At 44.1% G+C, this 14,260-nt stretch overlaps 1 protein-coding gene across 2 annotated transcripts in view; it reads left to right on the top strand.

Annotated features, from left to right (window-relative positions):
* Positions 1-14,260, top strand: part of GCFC2 (GC-rich sequence DNA-binding factor 2) — a 945,959-nt gene that overhangs the window by 151,412 nt on the left and 780,287 nt on the right. The window contains exons 3-4 of one of the 2 annotated variants that reach the window (XM_069605850.1): positions 8,496-8,687; positions 13,041-13,253. In XM_069605850.1, coding sequence (XP_069461951.1) covers positions 8,496-8,687; positions 13,041-13,253 — 405 coding nt within the window. Of the gene's footprint in view, positions 1-8,492; positions 8,688-13,040; positions 13,254-14,260 lie in introns of both variants that reach the window. The other variant, XM_069605849.1, reaches the window with a different exon arrangement.

The following is a 14,260-nucleotide window of genomic DNA, read 5'->3' as shown; positions in this document are numbered from 1 at the left end:
GGCTGGTTAAGTGACTTTGTGGTGGTGGGAGCCAGAAAAGGTCTGCAGGGTTGCAGAGCGGCTGCCAGCATCTCTACCTGCTGCCGGTGGCCATCTTGGAATCAAGTTTATTTTAAATTAACATCCAACATAGAAAAACCTCATTTTTGTGTTCCCTGCCTGAGATGTGGGAACACTGAAAAGCATGCGACTCGATAATGGAGCTCTGCACATTTAGGTAAATCACAAACTCTAAAAACAAACCACCAGAAATAACAAAATCTGGACAGCTTTCTACCTATTTCTGAAACTAGAGGCCCTTCGTAGTCTCTGGCTTTACAATGTCTGTCTTCCGACTTTGACAATATTGCTTGAGTTGTAAGATTTTTCAAAACGATGCCATAACTTTTACATACAGTATACTGCCTTTTCATCATTCTCTTATTACCCCTTGACAAAGGGAAAAAAGTTCTGAGCATGGTTTGCCACTTTGGACCCACTTCTCGCCTCTTGAATGCTCCCTAAGGTGGGTAAATCCTCACTGATTTCTTGAGAGCCAGGGTCTTTTTTTGGAGGTTTGGCCTCTGTATGAGCCGCTGGATTTAAATCTGATTGAAACAAAGTGGGAGCATGGCAAGGGTTGTGTATTGTTGGTTCATACATCCATGAACAAGGCAGAGATTATTGATGGAATAAAGTTTTGCTTTGAAGTACTTATAGGAGACATTTGCTGCTGGACAGTTCAATACATGTTCTATTGATTTGATAGTTTTGCCTGCAAAAACCAGAACACATTTCAGAACATAAATGCAGTCTGGTGTAAACGGATGTTGGGGGTTTAAGGTATGCTCTCAGTTGTCTATGGGGATGGTTTATCGAGAAGAACAGAATCTCAGCACAGGGAGAGGCTAGACAACATTAATTCTCTGCTCTCAGAGGTTGTGCCCAAAATGCAATATTTACAGTGACTTTAGAAAGACTGTACGGCTCTTTGCAGTATCTGTAGCAGAGTTCTTCAATCATAATGGAGTGCCTTGTTAATATCTGCAAAAATATTTTACCCAAAATGATTTGCCATGCACTAGCAAAGCAGAAACATTGAATAATAAATAATGGAATAAACTTGGGTATCAACATGGGTACATTAAGAGTTTACTGAAATCATTCACAGAAGTCCTGAGTATATGATATGGCATTTATAACACACCTGTGCACAAGTGTTTTCTAGGCGCGACGTGGCCTGAAGGACTTGTACATTTACACTGACCCCCCTAAAAATACATAAATCGCAATTAAATGCTGAACTCATTCTATAGTATTCTCTTTGGAGCTCTTTTTTGGATGTATATTGTGGCAATGCAAGCATAAAGTTAACTACATATTTAACCGATTGTGAACAATTTAACTAAATAACATTAGTGCTCATTTGATTGCGGGATGTTATCATGTTGATGAGGCATTCACCTGACTTGAATTAGGGTCCCCAGTCTACGCCACCTGTCTTGGTGGCACACGTGCTAAATCTACTGTTTACTGAATACAGTCACTGGTGACCAATTTTTATTTACCATATGTATTTTCTTTACTGTGATATCGTTGATACTGTTATATATCTTTAGGACCGGTATATTTACAAAAGGGGAAACAAATGTGAAAACAATACCGTAGTAACAGTAACTGACATGTTAACTGTAATAGCCTCCTGCATCAAAAACGAGTATTCGAGTAAATAAAAACTCGCCAGAAAAATAGCATGGAGAATGATCCGTAGTGGCCACAGTGTCTGACCCCAAAAAAGACATCTAGTCAGTGCGGGCAGCCCAGGTTAGTGCTGAGGGCTGTAAAGTTTGCGATTCTTTCCTGGAAGGGCGAAGTCAGCACATATGAACTCTGCAACCAAAAGAGTGGAACAAAGATGTACAGAGCCCAGGAATCCCATTGAAGAAAAGAGGCTGGAGTGTCAGTGTTTCAGCATTGAAATCCTGCAGATTGGAGTGCCAGTTCAGTCGCCGGAGAGGTTGTGCTGATGTGACGCCTGCCCTTATGACCTCGTACACAATGGCATCAAGTCCAGTCTATGAGTTTAGACAGTTGTGACAAAAAACTGCAAATGTGCATGAAATATGCCCACGGTGTATGTTGTTTAAAGAACTGCCATCAGCACAACGCATGATGCACCTGTGCTAGTCCAAGTTCTGTAAAGTAAAGAAAATGCAAAGTATATCTACACGTGGCAAACAGGAAAGCAAGCTGCTCAGACCATAGCACCATAACTTAGTTTCACTCTCCAGACAAATGGAGGATGTTGCAGAAAAAATGTGTTCGCGTTTAGTCAAAGGTCTGTTAAATAAAAAATGCAATATGTGCTGAAATTTGCAGGCCGCAGACAGACTTCAGCAGAGAGATGCATTACTAGCCGTGCCGTTCTGTTCACTTGCTGGGCAACTAGAGGAAGCACGTTTCCTTGGAGCTGAGAGAAGAGCTACATTTGACTTCTCTGTGTAACAGACTTTTCTCAGACCACATAAACAAAAGAGTTTAAAAGGTACAAAAGTCATGTTTGCCTGATTGACCTCTAAACCAAAATTGCAATTTGTCATCGTACTACCACCATTTATCTCAGTGACCATGTATTGGCCACATCTAGAGAGACCAGACACAGAGCAGTTGGATTTGGACGGCGTGAGTCTTCTTGGTGGGCTGGGGAGAGTTGATAAGATGAAAGAAGCCATGAGCCGAAAGAAGGGAAGTTATTATCCTTGAGCTGTTTTTCTTTCCTACGTGAGGAACAATGGTATTTGCTTGGCTGTTTTTAGACTGGGCGCGATGTTTGATATGAGAGCAGGAAATATGTGGTTTTAAATATTATATGCATTTAACCTAGAAGACATTTTGTTGATTTCACCCAAATGAACAGAATGCTGTCTGGGCTGACCGCTTATGACCCAGTAGCTATGAAGGCAGCTTGCTTGATACACGCTCATGCTTTGAGAGCATAATTACATGAAACTGCACCATATGTTCTCTTAGCAAGTGCCAATTATTTATGCAAGAAATCAGAACTGTCCTCTTAAACGGGGGACTTCAAAGCGCTATAAAAGGTACATGGGTTTTGTAAGGGAGTGGAAGGAGGAGACTAACACAAAGGTGGTTTGATTGTTGCTAAAGTGTTTTATTCAACAAAATAAAGGAGGCAAAACCCTAACCATCCTCTCCTCAACTTAACACTGACGCAATGTCATAATGTCCGAAACAAAAAAGTTTGCAATTGGTCCAATACCAGGGGGAATGTCTCCATTCGCCTGGACTTTCTCAGGCCTTTCTTAGGCACTTTTATTTGCCTATCCAGCGGCTCTGTTAAGCAGGCCTGGTATACTCCCCTGCCAGATACTGCCAAAAGGACGATGCACTCCAGAGGAACTCCTACACGGTTACGGGGTTGGAGGCCCATCAGTACGTTTTTGGGTTCAAGACACTTTGTACCGCTTTCTTTTATTTGTGTCCCAGAACCCTTTATATTGCTTTCTTGGATTCGGGTCTGTGAGACACCACAAGGTGTCTCACCCACTAGTCCCCGGGGATATGTCATCCAGGTGGCCAGGACACAGCCATTGCTTTTGGATCAGTTCCTGGGGGTGGACCAGTATGGGAGGATCACCTGGGTGAAGGGTCTTCGTGGAGTGGGACACCGGATGGTGAGATGCAGTGTCCCCTTCCCTGTAACCCCTTTATCCCATCCTACCCAGTAGGATATTTAGGAACTCTACCCCCCACAACCCTCTTTTTACAACGCAAACACTTTCTCACGGACAGTCTGCTATAAGGGAAAACAGACTAAACCCCCGAGCCATGTACCTGACCTGTCCCAATACTATGGTCAGGCAATTATCGACAATCACATATGGATAAAAAGGCAGAGCACGAGAGCTCACTTCTTCCCTTTTTATTTCCATTAGTCGAATACCTTGCTCACTGCAACTAGACCGTTCATGTTGGTTCTGCGGCGCACTCTGTGTTGCTCCGTGCTTCTTCCTCATCGCGGTATTGATGTTCTCAACCTCCATTGGGCTACATGAACTCTTCTTTGTCGCTGTGTCTGCATATGACTCAACTAGGTAGTCCCTACTCTTCCTCGTCCCAGTACTTTTTAGGTAGGCCAAATTATCTCCCCTACGTACCTGAAGTATGTGGGATTATGGAAGCCTGCATAGGGTTGGAGGAGTAGGACAGTGGGGACGTGTACCACATTCTATCCTGACAGTTGCCCCTAGTCCCATAGGGGGATACCCCCCATGAGATCCACCTGCTGAATACCACCTCCAGTGGGCTATCTGGTAGCGGCCTGGCCTCATGGGAAGGGGCGACATTCAAGGATTCATTGCTGATGATCAGGAGCCATCAATCGCGGCCCCATTTACCCGGGTTGAGACTCATGGCCCTTCTTCTGTCCTATATACAAATAGGAAATCGGGACCGAGCTTCTCCCCTGAATGGGTCAGTAAGCAACAGAAGACCCAGGCCTTCAAAGAACTCAATTGAAAAACCCCTCTGGTAATGTGTGGAGTGTTCAGATGCAGAGAAGACCAAAAATAGGCACAGCAGGAGATTCAGGTGGGGGATTTCACTGTAGAGGCCCTGTGAGGGTCACGGGTTGGGCAGAGAGTAATGGGGCAAACTGCTGACAGCCTTCATGCTGGGAGGTCAGTATCTGGGACGGGGACCTGTGTGATGGTTCAAGAGTCAGTTAAAATGATCCAGCGAATGCTGGACCTTTTAGAAGGAAGCAGTGATTTTGGTTTCAAACGGCACAGGCAAGTCCTGGAAGTTTGAGCTTCAGAAAAAAATGCCTTCTGTTGGATTAAGAGGAAGGAGCACCGTACAATGTTCCTTCTGGCCGCGGGTGAGAACTGATTTTTTTCAGCATCGAAGAGATGCTGGTGCACGACTTGTGTTCTCGTCCTCTTCAAGTCCTTATTCATGGGGCTTTGGGATTAAATCCCAGCAGATGACAATATACTTGTGCAGAGTGTCTGCTTCTATCCCTAAATCGGGATTGCGGTCCAAAACAAAACTTCAATCAAATACAGCGGTGTCATTCTTAGTTTTTGCTGACAGCCAATCTATGCTGATCGGCACACACAAACGTTGCCAGGCAAAAACGGGGAAAGTGGATTTCAGGAGACTGAGTCACTGCCCACCATCAGGCACCCCACTCCAGTCCCCTTGTAGGTTCTTGGCTGGAGTAAAATTCAGAAATGGCTCTAAATGGTGATTTGTTTCCCCCTCTCCACCCACCCAACCACAGTTGCATGGTGGCTGGATTTGTAACAAACTAGAGACTCCGTTTTAGGGCCACAAGAAAGGAAAAGGCGATCAAAAAGGTCACACCCCATGCAACCATAATTTTCAGTTGGAATGCCAGCGACCCTAACATCTGTCCGGTCAAGGTTTCATAACCAAGGAAACTCGTGGGCACCTATAGCTTTGTCCCACACATTTGGGGGCCCACAGAGTCCCTCCTCAAAGAGCCACATATATTAAATGATTACATCCCCTGTGAGGTTTTCATGCAACTCCTAGTGAACAAATATTCCAGGCATCCCAAAAATCAATCAAAATGTAAGGTGACTCACAAAGTGGGCAAATAGGTGACTTACTACTTTACTGAAGTGTTTTTCCTACTCCCTTTCTTTCTTGTTTTAGGGCCACGAGGATCGCTCAGGGGCAACGCAATTGTCTTGGAATCAAGACAACAGTGTGTCACAGGTTCCAATTATGGTACCATGCTTAGAGGCAGGTCTCTGGCGTTAGCAGATATAAAAACTCAATTATAATTTTTTTTTTTTTTAGGTATATAGAAAACTAGCGGTTCCCGGCGTAACATACGCCGTTCTAGCATATCTTGAAGGTCTTTGTAGACGCATAATTGTCAACCTTGTTCCATTGCAGAGTGCTTGTGATGGCATAAGATTACGTAGTAGCAGAATTACAGCACCTACTTTCAATTTTAGCTCGTGAGAGATATTCGTCAGCTCTTGAAGAGTCATTCCTCCTACATCGTTTCGCTCTTTTGTTGAAATGGTAGCTGTTGTTTAAGTGGGTGCACTTTGCCATCTGGACAGCAGAGGCCAACCCAACACTGATAAATTGCATCTGTATGTTGAAATGTGGTGCTTGCCTTTTTGGCGCCATCCTTTCGGCACTGGCCTTTTTGGCACAGCTCTTTAGCATCAGTGCCTCTTTCGGCATGCCCATTTCCGCACGAAAGCCATTTCAGCGACGTTGATTTGATGTGAGGGACGTTTAGACGCGGCTGCTATTGCAGCTGCCTCTAAGCGCCCTCAGGCCAAATATAAATCGATTATGACTTGCAAATGTTGCATGTTGACAGGTTACTGTGCTACACTCGGCATGTTAACGTGTTTCATTTGCAAGGAATAATCTGCGGCTCACAGGGCGGTTCTCCAAAAGGGCGGCAAAGCCAGCTGCTAAATGCTGACATTTAGCAGTTGCACCTAAAAGACCTGCACCAAATGAGCGCATACATCAAATTAATAAAATAAAAAAAATAAAAAATGCCTGCTGTCTTGAACCCTGCTCTGTCAGAGTTTAAGGCCCAGCACTGTTTCAACGGGCACACGTTTCATACTTGGCCTACAAAACACACATTTTTTACAAGTTTACATATATTCAACTATAGGCCAAGTATGAAACGTGTGCCTATTGAAACCGTAACCTCTCCTTGTGGTTAGGTGCTGGGCTTTGAGCTCTGGCAGGCCAGGGTGCGTGACACCATAATTCTTTTTTGGTACATTCTGTAATGTTTATGTATTGTGTATGTTCAGTTGGGGCCAATTCTTTTTTTTTTAAATGTATAAACCTGTAACTCATTCATGTTACTGGTGCAGGTTGCAGTTTTTTTTTTTTGTTGACTACTGGCCAGTGTCTTTAGGGCCGTGTATTAAGCCAGTTCAGGCAGTCAAGAGTTTGGGAGTCAAGCTGCTTGCATCTGGTTCTAGAGAAGCCCAAATTTCCTCTTGTCTCAGCTTGGATTTGCTAAACTGAAACTTTTAGGACAAGTTCTCCCTCTTCTCCCACCAGAACGTTGGACCTTGGTGGTTACCTCTTCGGTCATGGGCTCCATCGATTATTGTAATGGCATCTACCTAGGGAAATTCGCTGCGCTGCTTCAGCGCCTGCAGATTTGACAAAATTCAGCAGCCAGATTATCGCTTGGAGCTGCGATGCTCTTGCACTCTTGCCTTGCTCCGTCCGCTGCATTGGGTTCCGATCTGCAGCCAAATCAAGTTCAAAATGCTCTGCCTGGTACATTGCGTCATTCACGGCTCAGGAGCAGCCTACCTTCACTCCATCGCTCTAAACGTAACTCTTTATCAGCTGGCGAGACTACTTTGGTCGTCCTCTCAAACTCTGCTCAATATTTCAAGGTTTTGTAGGAAGCAAACGGGAGGGCGATATTTCTGTCTTGGCCCCGACAATTTGGAACTCTTTGCCAAGGGAGCTTTGTGATACCGCTGAGCATCTTCAGTTTCGTAGGAATCTGAAGATATTTCTTTTTGAATCCTGAGCGAGGCCTTTGTCTTCCCTCCAACAGATGTCTGCTAGCGCATTGATGCCTTGATGCCTTAGGGCCTTTGTTGCTCTCTACAAATCTTTATACATAGATATACATGCATATTATGCTCGGTCGCCCATCCATTTGCAATTCATATCTTGAAGAGAGTACTTTGTTTTCTTAAACATGTCAATCCTAGAGTAGTGGTTAAAGGGTGTATAATTTAGCAGATTAAAGTAGCTTGACCCCCAGGACATATTTCCTAATATTTGGAGCAATCCACAGTGATCCAATGTTGGCTGTTTATTTGTGGTAGACCTAGGCACACCACATTACAGGAATACTGCACTTGCAGCGCCAAAATATCCCGGCCCCAAAAGATCCTCATGCCCTGCCGATTGCGGCCAAATGGCTGCGCGGAAATGTCAAGTGCCGAATCTGTCGCGCCTAAACGTCCTGCTCCGGTTAAAATGATAGCTGTTGTTGGTGCACTTTGCCATTTGGACAGCAGAGGCAACCCAACGCTGATAAATTGCATCAACTGAGTACAGAAACATACCTAAGCGTTTATGTAGTATTTTTGAGATCAGGAATATGAAGTGTTTTGCAGTGAGCAAAGAGGTGGGACTGGAGATTACTGTCCCTCCTTTCTCATAATGAGATGCCCTCACTGATCGAGATAGTAGTTGTGGAGGAAAGTAGACATGTCATTGTTTTGTTAATTTTATTTTCCACGCTAACCTAGATACACTTCTTTTAACTTTGCTTTTACTTGAATGGTGTATTATTTCTGCAATGCCCAAGTGCCACAATGCAATTGCTAGAGAAATCTCGTTTTGTGGAAATCTATGCAAGCACCTTGTTCCATGCATATCTATATTCTTGTTACTCTGTAAATTAATTTGGTAAAACATGTATACTTTTTTCTGCTTTTGAGAAGTGTCCCCAGTTGAGGAAGATTCAAATGGCAACTCTAAGGATGTGTGTGACCTGAAAGATGAGGGGCACTCATCTGGGAGTGAAGATTCTGAAAGTTCATCATCCAGTAGCCGATCCAGTTCTCAGTTCAGTTCTTCTCAGTCTGGATCCTCTTCATCCAGTTCCTCTCTGGAAAAACGGCATATAGCCGCAGGTTTGTATCAATCTTTTCTTACTTTGCGAATGGGAAATCTATTGGTCATAGGTAGTGATACCTTTGTTGGACAAACCTATTAGTACTACCAAGATTCTCCTAGTCTCCAGCAGGGACATGTCTGGTCTCTGCTAATGTAATAATCATATTTTGTATAATCATATTTTGTATTTGTGTTGTCCACAAAAACTATTTTGTTACCTACACATAACGAAATCTTGCTACCAAGCTTTTTAAGTTCTGTTACCATTATGTGGGTCAATTTGGAGGGTGTTTTTATATTTCGCAGGGTAGAAAATCACTTGGGCATATGCGAGCATCTATGTGCAGTACTGATTGAATTTTGCGCTTAATCTGAGCGGAACTGGCTTTCCTCCAGCCATGTCCTTCCATGGCAAATAGCATTTGCATGAATCCTTGCGATCCTGTCTGGTTTTTGCAGATGCAAAAACAAGGTGGAATTACAACCATATTCTGGCCTCCACCAGCATGAAAATTCAAGACTGGCAGATCTGCATGCTTATTTACATGTATTGAATGGAGGGAGCAGGCAGCAGCTGTCTTTACACTCAGCCTCCCTGCTCAGTGTATGTAAAACATTAAAAGAATGATTCTTAATTTACTGGCAGTCATTAAATTATGAACTATCACAGATGGCCTCAATCCACAGACAAAGACATCGGGTTTATCATGCTTTATAGAATTCTTTTTATTAATTATTTGGGTAGAGTGGGATGAGTGAGACTGAGTGGGGGTCCCTATGGCTCTTTCGGCATTGCGCACACGCAACACTCTTCTACCATACATCCTCTCTCTCACTTCCACTCGCTCTTACTCCCTCTCAGAATCCCCCCTGCACGTCTCTCCCTCTTTGTCCCCTTTCACAACTCCCCCCTCACCAGTCTACACTCAAGAAATATGACTCTCTTTTACACACAATACCTCACCTGCACTCTCTCAAAACACTGCCACAGTCTCCTTTAGTAGTCCATTCCACCGTCTGCACTCGGTTTGATCTCTTGGTTCACAACCTCTCCACCTGATCTTTGTCATACTTCTTCCTATCTCATCTGTGCCTGCTTTGCTTTTATAGCCCAGCTTACCTCCTTCCAAAACGTCTCAAGGCTCCCATTGGTCATCCTGATCACATGCCCCTCTTGGCTAATGTCTGGCTAAACTATCCCTCTGAGGGTTGGGACTTACTCTTGAAGGCTTTAAGAAAGGCTTTTCTCCCCCCTCACCACCCTTAATTCTCCATGTGTGTTGCCGCCCTGTGCTCAGGCTGTTCGTTTTTCTGGTGGCTTTCTTTCTGTGCAGGTGAGTGCTGTTCCCAACTGGGTTTGTGGAGGATTTCCGTATTTCCCCTGCTCCCCTGCAGTCACTTCTCTCTCTCCTTTTTCTGTTGCTTCACCAGTCTTCTGAGATTCATTTGGGGTTGCGTTTCTTCTGTTTTTGCAGGAAAAATCCCATTCCATGCCTGCACTCTATTCCCTTTGTTCCAGCTGTGTTTTCTTGGTTGCGTCCAGGTGCATTTTGGGAGTTAGTCACTAAAATAAAGGACCAGAGAACAGGCTAAAGAGCATTGTGGAATGGACAGTGGTACCATTACTCCACTACAATTCACACTATGGAGGATGTGAGGGTGGTGGGGTGTGAGTTGGGCAAGGCCGAACCCCCCCCCCCCAAACTTCTGGGAGGGGACCCCATCCCCTCTTGACAATGTCATGACCCCGTCTCACTGCGCCCACATCAAAATGACACCCTATATAGTTGTTGAAGCGGAGCAATAGTCTAGATTGTGTTCTCCTGCTTGATGGGATATTAAGTGGAGATATTTGGATTTTCTGGTAAAACCGCATGACTGAAATCCAGGGTGAATTAACGTTGACTCATCGGACACGAACATTTAATGCTAGTCTTATTTCTCATTTCTGTAGTCATATCATCCACCTTATTGTAGAGTTGGTTTGAGGGATAATATTCACTGAAGAGTGGGGGCATCTGGTTGCCTAAGATAAGTACCTAATGTGAGAAACCAGAGGGTGTCTCACCCGCTAGTCCCCGATCTCTCTCTTAGGCGGCCAGGGCACAGCCATCGCCTTTTGGATCCAGACCTTTGGGGTGGACCAGTGCAGGAGGATCACCTGGGTGAGGGCACTTTGGAGATTGGGGGTGAGGCAGCCGATGGTGGGATGTGGTATTTACCCCCCCTTTTTTTTGTTCATCTAACCCATCCTATTCTTTTAGGATTCTCCAAGGTCCCAACTCCCCGACCCCATTTTTACACAAACACTGGGTTGAGGAAGAGGGTGACAGAGTAACAAGACAATCTCAGTACAGTACATTTAACTGGACATGTCTCGTTAATCGGGTCCGGCAAAGTCAGGCACTTGCCTTTAAGTGCATACACCCGATACCAATTAGCTCTCCTCACATGGATGAAAGACCAAACCTACAGTTACACTCTGAGCAAGGCGGAACACGAGTACGAGCAGCACGTCTGGGGCGCAGGCAAACCTACTGGAGCAGAGTGACGGACCAAGGGACGAGAGCAGAGGGTCAAAAACCCCAAGAGTTCCCTACTGGAGGTTGTGCCTCCGACAGGCCCCGAAAGACACATGGAGAAGGCCAGATTCCACATCAGAAGGCTGCATTGTGTTTCCAGGACGCCAGCGACCCTCCCGGGAAAACGACAGAGTTGGGGAGGCAAGGTCAAGTCTGTGGTACTAACCTTGACTTGTGAATTGGAAATCGTAAAACCAAGAAAGAAACTTACACAGCCGGTGAGTTGGCAAGCAACCGGTGTGTGTTAAAGTTTAAATTGGGAACATTATATCGCAAGTGAAAGCTGCAAGCATGTGGATGAGACTCGAAGAAAGGTAGACCTGTGACTGAACTTTAAAGTAAGGACAGCTGTGCAATCAGCGATACTGAGTAACGGAGTGGTCCGGCGAAAGGAAGAAGCCAACTCAAGTCTCATTGAAAGGTAAATTGTTTGTAATGATAAAGCGAATGAACTGCATAAACGCAGTAATCAAAATGAACTCCTAGAGAATGGGATAGTGAAAGCTGAACCTTGAACTTTTAGTCTAAGTGGTCCTGCGGAGGCCTTTAAAGAAAGCCACGCACATTTGAAAGGACATCCGAAAGCGGTCTGAGCCCGACTACGGGAGACCCGAAGCGTAATAAGCTTGGAGAAGGGAGCCCCCTTGCAAGTCTTATTGAACTGTGTTTTGAAGAGGTATGAGCCCAACAGAGGGGCACCCACGTGAACTATGTTTTGAAGAGGTATGAGCCTGACAGAGGGGGGCCTACATGCACAGTTTGTTGAAACATTATCTGGAAGTCTGAAACGTGGAAGGCCAGGTGGGCCTCGATCCATGTTTTGGAACTGTTTATTGTGTAGCAAGCCCGAGCCAGAGTGTAATCCTGCCTAAAGGGACTGCCTTACTCTGTGTGGTTTAACTTGGGGAGGAGAGCTGATTCAGCTATATGTACTCTTTTGAGCACTGATTTTTCTTTTACATTGATTTCTCCTTTATACACTTTTTTTACAAGAGATAGGGAAGGCATTAGATTTTGTTAGCATAGGTCATTTTGATTTGATGGACTCTGCTAGGACTGTTTTGTTTATCGTTTGATGGTCGAGACTATTCCCATCTTCGTTATAGGGCAAAGTAGGAGTTGTTCCAACCCCAGAAACCTCAGTAAAAGTTTTACGAACTGTACCCATTGTGTCAGTGTCATACTTGTGATACCATGCCTCCCCTACAATACTTTGCAGTTGTGTAAATGGTTGGTGTATTTTTCTATTAATGTTCTTGTTTGCCTCATCTAGTCTATTTGTCTTATGCTGAATGTCGTCCTTTGGGGAGAGTATGTTTTATCCTATAAAAATGATGCATAGTTAGAATGTCATTACCTAAAACTGTTTCAGGCTATTTTTAGGAATGTTTGCCAAGTGACAGGTGATTTCTCCCAACAGGTAATTCTCTAGAAGTGACTATACTGTTCGGGGTGTGACCGTTGTGAGGGCATTTTCTTTTATGATGGTGGGCTCTGAATTATTTGTTGCTTAATGATATGATCTTCTGCACATCAGGAAAGTACTAAAACATTCCTTGTAAAGAAATATTTCACTATGGTAAGATGACTATCTGAAGGGTAGTTAATGACGCTCGAAAACAAGCTGTTGTAATTAATACTTTGCCTATTGATTAACAGTTTGCTTGCATACTTATAGTGATTAGGAACCTCCGATGGTGTTCGCGCACCAAGTGACATTAGCATTGGGGCGGGGGAGGTTATTTTTCACCTGTGGTGTTTTGCCTAACCTGCTTTTCTTCAGCGTAGATCCAATCCCAGATGCTCGGTGCATCCAGGCAGCCCGTCAAGAGCGGCAGTTGGCCAGGGTGCAGGGTGATTATATTGCCCTCGATTCATCAAGAGGAAGCCCGAAGGGAAGATGTGATGCGGATAGTGATGATGAACCCGATGATCACGAGCAGAGGATCACATTTGCCCCACAGTCAAAAACATTGAGACAGAGGATAGCAGAAAAGCTCGGTAAGATCAGTAGAATGCATGTTTCTCTCATAAATAAAATAAATTGAGGACAAGTGCACCACCTCATCAGAATGATTGCCAGAAATGGTCTGAGAAACTGCAATAGAAGTGACCTTGGATTGATAGAAATAGATTTCCAAAAACGAAATTACTTTAAAATATGCAAATTGAGTTTAAACACCACTGAGATTTTGACAGGTCAGAATTGTTGATTGTGGTACAGAGTACCCTCACCTGGTCCTCCTCGCAGTGGCTGTAAGGTGTAGCTTAATACCCACCCCCAACTGCCCCCCTGCCCGAGTGCATTATTCTTTATATTTAAGGCACAACACATTTCTTAGAATCCTTGTTTTGGTAGCGCCTCTTGGAACCTTGAACAGTTTAATGCATTAGTCTAACCAAAGTAACTTGGTAGCGAGGCTGAATTGTACAGTTTAGGATAAAGAGGGGGAGCAGGGAGAGGAACACGGACTCCAAATGCTTGAACCTTGTATACAAAGTATGCGATTGAGCAAAATTTGATATTTACATTACAGGTAAATCGTTAATTTCAAACAAAAAACCACTCCCACACACAGGGCTCAGAAATCCACCAAGTGTTAAAAGGAGAACATGCTTACATGCTTACAGGTAAGTCCCTCCGTTATAATTAAACGCCTTAGGCTCCCTCCAGGGGGTTAAACTAAAAGCTTCTCTGCATATAAAATGCAGAGTACTAGAGTACTTTGTACCGAAGTGTGCATACTTGGGTATTATAGTGCAGGGATTATTGAAGATCTTTGGTTTTATAACAAGTTCAGGAAGTTCCACACAAGACATCTAGACTAACGTTGAAATAGGCTAAAAGCCATTCAATATCTACAACACAATCCCAGAGGTCTCCAGTGTCCTTGGAGAAATACCTTAAATTAAGGATTAGAGACAGCAACCGATAAGGTCCCCACTCACAGTTGAGCAGCTCTTTAGGAATGTTAAATGTTCTCAAAAGATTTCTACTTTATCCCTTG

Source organism: Ambystoma mexicanum, chromosome 4p (genome assembly GCF_040938575.1).
Source record: "Ambystoma mexicanum isolate Mex_15411 chromosome 4p, UKY_AmexF1_1, whole genome shotgun sequence".
Lineage (NCBI taxonomy): Eukaryota > Metazoa > Chordata > Amphibia > Caudata > Ambystomatidae > Ambystoma > Ambystoma mexicanum.
Note: the sequence above shows the minus strand (reverse complement) of the source record. Positions and strands in the feature narration are given on the sequence as shown.